Genomic DNA, 6,210 nt, shown 5'->3' with positions numbered 1-6,210 from the left:
CCATGTGTCTCTTTGGTTGGCACTTGGCAAGCATAACCTTTCTTCGGAGGAAAGGTTCTTGAGATTTAAACAAGTCAATCATGGTTCGGGGAATCTCAATAGGTCACTTCTCGACCACATTCTCAGGAAGTAGCTCTTATTGATAACGAGCCTGAAATCTTCTCCGAGTGTGACAAGAATGACACTCACCGATTAAGTCTGAGCTTCCAAGGAGGGCTACGATATATCATTTAAGCCACGTTATTGTACGGTGAAAACACGAAAAGTTGTATAGACAATACACAAATGATCCCTATAAACAAAACAAACAAAAATGGAAAGACCGTTTAAATGAAAATTCCTCATAAAAGAGCATAAATCCCATTACATTCTGCCACGGAGAGGGAGAGGCTAGCATAAATCCCATTACATTATCTTTGAAGTTGCCGACCTCATGAACACAACACATAGGATAATATAAGAACGACATTTGAATTTTACTAACCCAACCCAACCCAAGGAACACAAAGATAAATTGAACAAGATCCTCCAATCCATCCATCTCTTACTTACTTACCTGTTCTTCATTCCTACCCCTTATGGTAAAGCCCTAATTCTACTCACATAAAACAAAAATAGGATCTTTATATTTTCATGAGTTTGTTGAACTGTTGTTGATTATTGATTTTTGTTAATATGGTGGAATTTCAGGCGACTGCTACCGGGGAAGGCCAACCCAAGCTCAAGCTCTATTCCTACTGGAGAAGTTCCTGCTCCTTCCGGGTTAGGATCGCCCTCAATTTGAAAGGTACTAATCACGCTCTTTCATTTCCTTTTTCCTTTTTTTTTGGGTGTAAATTTTGAATTTGCCAAACTGAACAATTATATAATTGAATTGCAGGGCTAGAGTACGAGTACAAAGCAGTAAACATTGTGAAAGGAGAGCAGCGCAATCCAGGTTTCGTTATTTTATTGTATTCAACAACTTTCATTCAATCCATATATTAAGTGAAATTTGGGTAGTTTTTGATGAAATTTTAAAAGGGTTCTGATTTAAGAATTGGGTTGTGTTTCCCATAGAGTTTTTGAAGCTCAACCCGATAGGATACGTGCCCGTGCTGGTGGATGGGGACATAGTTTTGTCTGATTCTTTTGCTATCTTATTGGTGAGTGCTCGACTGCTGTGGGCCTGTGTCTGACTCACTCTTTTATTAGAGTTCTACTGTTCTCCATGAATAGCAAACTAAATTTCTTGTATTGAAAATTTGTTTAGTATTTGGATGAGAAGTACCCTCAGCATCCACTGTTGCCAACTGATCTCAAAAGAAAAGCCATTAATTTCCAGGTAACATTACTATTCCTTATGAGTATCCTTACTAATTACATGTTTACAATTTAATAAATATCTAATCACCTAATCATCTTTATTACTTTGATAAAAAAAAAGAAAGAAAAATAAGCTTCATTAACGAATTACTGAAAAGCTTTATTTACTCAGTGCTGCAATCGTTTTCTCCTCTTGTATTTTTTTCATTTTCACAGTGCTGAGTTTAACTAATTTTTTATACATGCCCTACAAAGGTAAGTGTCGTGCCCTGCTTTTTTCTCAATAAATCTTAAGAGAATATAAGACCAGGGAGCTAAAGTTGTTCTTTTTTAAACTACAAGCTGGAAGGTAAAGTGAAATGTGACTCCCACATGTAGAATATATTTCCCTTCACAATAGAGGCTTACATAAGTATGGTAATAGAAAAAGAGGTTATTAAGCCAGTCTTTATAGATCAATAATTTGCCACATGACCTGATAAAAGTAGTTTACATGGGTTATTAACAGACAAGTTTTACTAGAGTACAAAACCAAAATAATGGAAGATTTCCTTTGAGGATGTTAAAACTCATTGCTCCACTAGCGTTTCATGCTCTCTTGACTAATGGCTTCATTTTGTTTTCTCTCATAACACTTGCATCTGCTTTGTTATGTTTTTTGTAAGTTTTAAATGTCGACTGATCTCATCCTTTTCAACCTTGAATGTAGGTTGCGAACATTGTTTCAGCAAGCATACAACCTCTTCAAAATCTGGTACTACTGGTAAGTGGTTGTTATCTATCTTTGTTACTGCTTTATTTATCCCTTGGTTTGTGAAAATTTAGTCATGTTTTCATAAAATTTATATTAAAATGATAAATCAATGTTGCTGCTTTCCTATTTGCAGGATTACATTAAAGAAAAATTCGGTCCAGAAGAGATATTACCTTGGGTTAAATATCATCTTGGAAATGGCTTTGCAGGTTAGTGTCTACTAAAAACTAAACTTACCTTCTTAAGAATAGGACGTGGTGATGTGTGTATTGATATGTAAAGTGGTTTATTTGTGTGGCAAACATTAACATGTGTTAATTATGAACAATGGTAGTAATATTATTGTGAGAATTTCAAGGCTTAATATGATTTCTATATGCATGTCCAGCCCTTGAGGACCTCCTAAAAATCTATGCTGGAAGATATGCAACTGGAGATGAAGTCTTCCTGGTTTGATTTTCTGTTTTTTTTTTATTATCTCTTGCTCTCTCCCCCTTTTTTTTTCTTCTTAATTGTCATACTTTTTGTTTGTGTTATGTTAGTTAATGTTGCACATATCACTTCTTTTAAATGCTTCAAATTACGAATGCAGGCATGGGGGTTTTAAAAAAATTAATGTACAACGGACAAACATTCCTATAAGTTATCTGACAAATTGACCTCAATTTGCAGGCAGATTTATTCTTAGCACCCCAAATACAGTCTTTTGTTACAAGATTCAATTTTGACCTGGTACGAATTTTCTAATTTTATGTACTGTATCAACATTACACCCCACTACTACCTAAATATAATATATAAATATATATTTCATATGTAAAAAGTTGCTGTGTACCATGTAATTCATGTTATCCTTGTAGCATAAATTCATTTTTAAGGAATGAGGAAAATTTTCTAATGTTTTGCCAAGTTTTGGTCTTTGTTTGTACTCTGCCCTCAATGTCAATTTCTCTTTTTTAAAATTACATTCTGAAATTTTTATCAATTTAAAGCTCTTCAGTTTTTAAACTGCTCTTCATTTGATATGATTATTGTGAGAATAGCACTTAAAATACCTCGAACTGTGAAGGCCATTATTAGTTATCCTCTCTCAGACCGTTTCAACTTAAATTTCTTGCTTTATGTCATTGTCTTAAACTATTAGTTTCACAAAGACAATCACCAGTCCTGATAAATAATGTTTGCAATAGATTGATTGCCACCATGAAACACTATTACGTCATGTTGTCCATAACATGAAATGAAGTATTTCTTGTTACTATGATCTTCAGTCAGTAAGTAGGTAGATGTTCCTTCATCAATTCAATAGTGGGTTAACTAGTAAGTTTATTTTGATAAAATTTGGCTAACAACTTAAAAAAGGTAAAATGACGAAATAGCTTATGTGAGATTAATTTCATTATTTTGACAAAAAAAAACTAGGTTGGTACAAGAAAATGGGCTTGCAAACGTGTGTAGATAAGAATAATAGCTTGGTGTTATGTATATTTAATAAAGTTTCTCACTGGTTTCAGTTGCTAATTTGTGTATTATGCCCTTCTAAGTTGGGTTAAACTTAAAAAGTGTGTAGTTAATGGTTTTTCTTGGTTTCTTTTGTTAATTTAAAAGGAATATTCTAAATATTTAACTGAATGTACTTTTAAAATTAATTAAAAATATATATCTATTAATTATATTAATATAAATTCAAATATTATAAAATATCATTATTATAATAATATTTAATACAAGACAATATATTTATTAATTATATTAATATAAATTCAAATATTATAAAATATCATTATTATAGTAATATTTAATACAAGACTAGATATTTGTAACTATATTAATATAAATTCAAAAGTTATAAAATATTATTATAATAATATATAATACATAATAAATATTATATGTATAAGTGTCGTTTGTGTACAAATAGTCTAATATAACTATGTTACTAAATAAGAAATTAGAATAACATTTATCTTTTATCAAGAATAAATACGTTTTTTTTCCATCATTTAGGAGTCATTTAAATAATATCATTAATGTTTTGTACATATTATTTTGATCATATTATTATATTATTTTTTTTAAAAAAATCAAAAACAATATTTTGGTTTAATTTTTCTTTTAATATGTTTATGTCATTTTTTATATATAATATTGTTTATTTATTTAAATTTATATGACAATCATAAAAGCTTGATAAAATTAATTAATAATTTTTCTAAATAAAACTAAGCAAACGCGTAATTAATATATGTGTATATATATATATAAAGGACAATTCTCCCATAGGGGATTACTTTAAGCTTTACCAGTAGGGCTCTCAGTGTTCTCGACCCGTGAACAGTTTTTGGTGTGATTTTTTTTATGACCGTGCATATTGTAGCTATTTAGCATATCATGTAAATTTTCATAAAATTCCGAATAGTTTACAGTACCAAAAACTAAGTTCAAATATGTTGTTGCACGCGTGATTAATTTTTTTTATGCACGTGGAAAGCAACATATTTGAACTTAGTTTTCGGTATTGTAAACTATTTGGAATTTTCTGAAAATTTGCAGGATACTCTAAACAACTACAATATACACGGTCATAAAAAAAAATCGTGCCGAAAACTGTTCATAGGTCGAGAACACTGAAGAGCCCTACCGGTAGGGCTTAAAATGAAACCCCTATATGAGAATTGTCATATATATATCAAACTTCCAAGAGAGTTAGCTCTCAAATGATCAGTTATATAGTTTGTTTCCACAATGTCTGATGTTCAAGTTCCTCCTAGGGACCTACCTACTCTTGGTTATTGGCTATGGGCGAGAGCCTAGTTTCAATACATACCTACATACTCCGTTGAGTAAATTTAATCTGAAATGTTAGTCTCATAATGTTCATTATCCAACTTTTCTTCTATAACATCTTTGCTTTATTATTTTTTTACTCTTTCTTTTCATTTATTTCTTATTTTATCAAGTTCTTTTTTGTTAAAATTTCCGAAGCTCTTTCTTTTCCTTTGCCTGGTTAGAAATCTATTGTTTAATAATAGGAGACTACTAAAAAGAGCACAGTTCTCCATCTGATCTACTAACAAGTTTTCTGACTTAATCTTTGAGCAGACCCCATACCCTGTTTTGGCCCGGTTGAATGAAGCATACAGCCAACTGCCAGCATTTCAAAATGCCATGCCAGACAATCAGCCTGATTGTCCTTCCTCCAGCACTAGTTAGACAAATGGGTTATGAAGGTTAATGAACTGCTGAACAGATATATACTGTCCGAGTAAACCAAACAAACAGATGAATACTTGTAAGTGGTAGCATATGCAAATAAATAATGCCTTGGATAGTCTGTGAAATCTGAGGTCTTTATTATCCTTGTATGATTTATGTTGCTTGAAATAAATTAAAATGGAAGAAGCTTTTTATTTGTTATGCATTCAGTTTACTTTGATGTCTGGTTTCTCCTTCGGGGCTACATCAATAACATTTGTTATTGTTAGGAGGAGGTTATGAATTAATTACTGGGTTATGTATAAGAAACTTGTTCACTATTTAATATTGCGCATTGTTGGCATATGGTAGAAACGTAAAGTACAAGAACAATGACTTAGTAAAACTAAGGTATGTGCATCTATGTTCAATTATCGAATGATGAAGAAAATGACAAGGAAGAATGACTAGCTACTAATGTGGGTGAGTAATGGACTTGACAAGACAAATTTTGAGAGGTTTACAATAGAGAACAGGTTTTTTCATCTTTTGCATGTTCTTGGAGGTGTGGCCACTTAAGAATTGTAAATGTGTAGAAAAGATATAATAATATATGCATGGCCGATCCAATTAGTTCCTAGTGCCTTTCAATTTTATTTTTTAATTTTTATGTATATTTTTTATTTATTTATATAGTTATACTAATATATCTCACTCACAATATAACTTTTTACATTTTACTTTTAATATTTATTTATATTTATTAATATGTTTTTGCTCAATTTTTTAGAGTAGGTTCCAGAGCTTGTGTTGTAAGTGACCTGACTATTGCCATGTCATTGTAAAATTACTTAGGTACGTAAGACAGTTGTAACTACAAATTGCACCATACCATATGTCTTACAAGGATAGGATAGAGTAATATAAAAGACTAAGGGGCTGTACTTTACAGTTTT

General features: G+C 31.2%; 1 protein-coding gene across 1 annotated transcript; it reads left to right on the top strand.

Moving 5' to 3' along the window:
• The first annotated feature begins 368 nt into the window (after positions 1-368).
• LOC133801464 (glutathione S-transferase zeta class-like) lies at positions 369-5,618 on the top strand. Its single transcript, XM_062239681.1, has 10 exons — positions 369-581; positions 691-787; positions 881-937; positions 1,060-1,145; positions 1,253-1,324; positions 2,015-2,068; positions 2,193-2,268; positions 2,448-2,509; positions 2,732-2,791; positions 5,162-5,618. The coding sequence occupies exons 1-10, from the start codon at positions 579-581 to the stop codon at positions 5,270-5,272; spliced, it is 678 nt and encodes a 225-aa protein (XP_062095665.1). The 5' UTR covers positions 369-578; the 3' UTR covers positions 5,273-5,618.
• Positions 5,619-6,210: the final 592 nt, after the last annotated feature.

Source organism: Humulus lupulus, chromosome 1, assembly GCF_963169125.1.
Source record: "Humulus lupulus chromosome 1, drHumLupu1.1, whole genome shotgun sequence".
Taxonomy (NCBI): Eukaryota; Viridiplantae; Streptophyta; class Magnoliopsida; order Rosales; family Cannabaceae; genus Humulus; species Humulus lupulus.
This window is presented reverse-complemented; position numbering and strand designations above follow the sequence as displayed.

Excerpts from the sequence above, each read along its gene's own strand:
- LOC133801464 (XM_062239681.1), top strand. Across the intron at positions 938-1,059 it reads AGGAGAGCAGCGCAATCCAG|AGTTTTTGAAGCTCAACCCG; the intron begins GTTTCGTTATTT and ends TGTTTCCCATAG. Across the intron at positions 2,792-5,161 it reads CAAGATTCAATTTTGACCTG|ACCCCATACCCTGTTTTGGC; the intron begins GTACGAATTTTC and ends ATCTTTGAGCAG.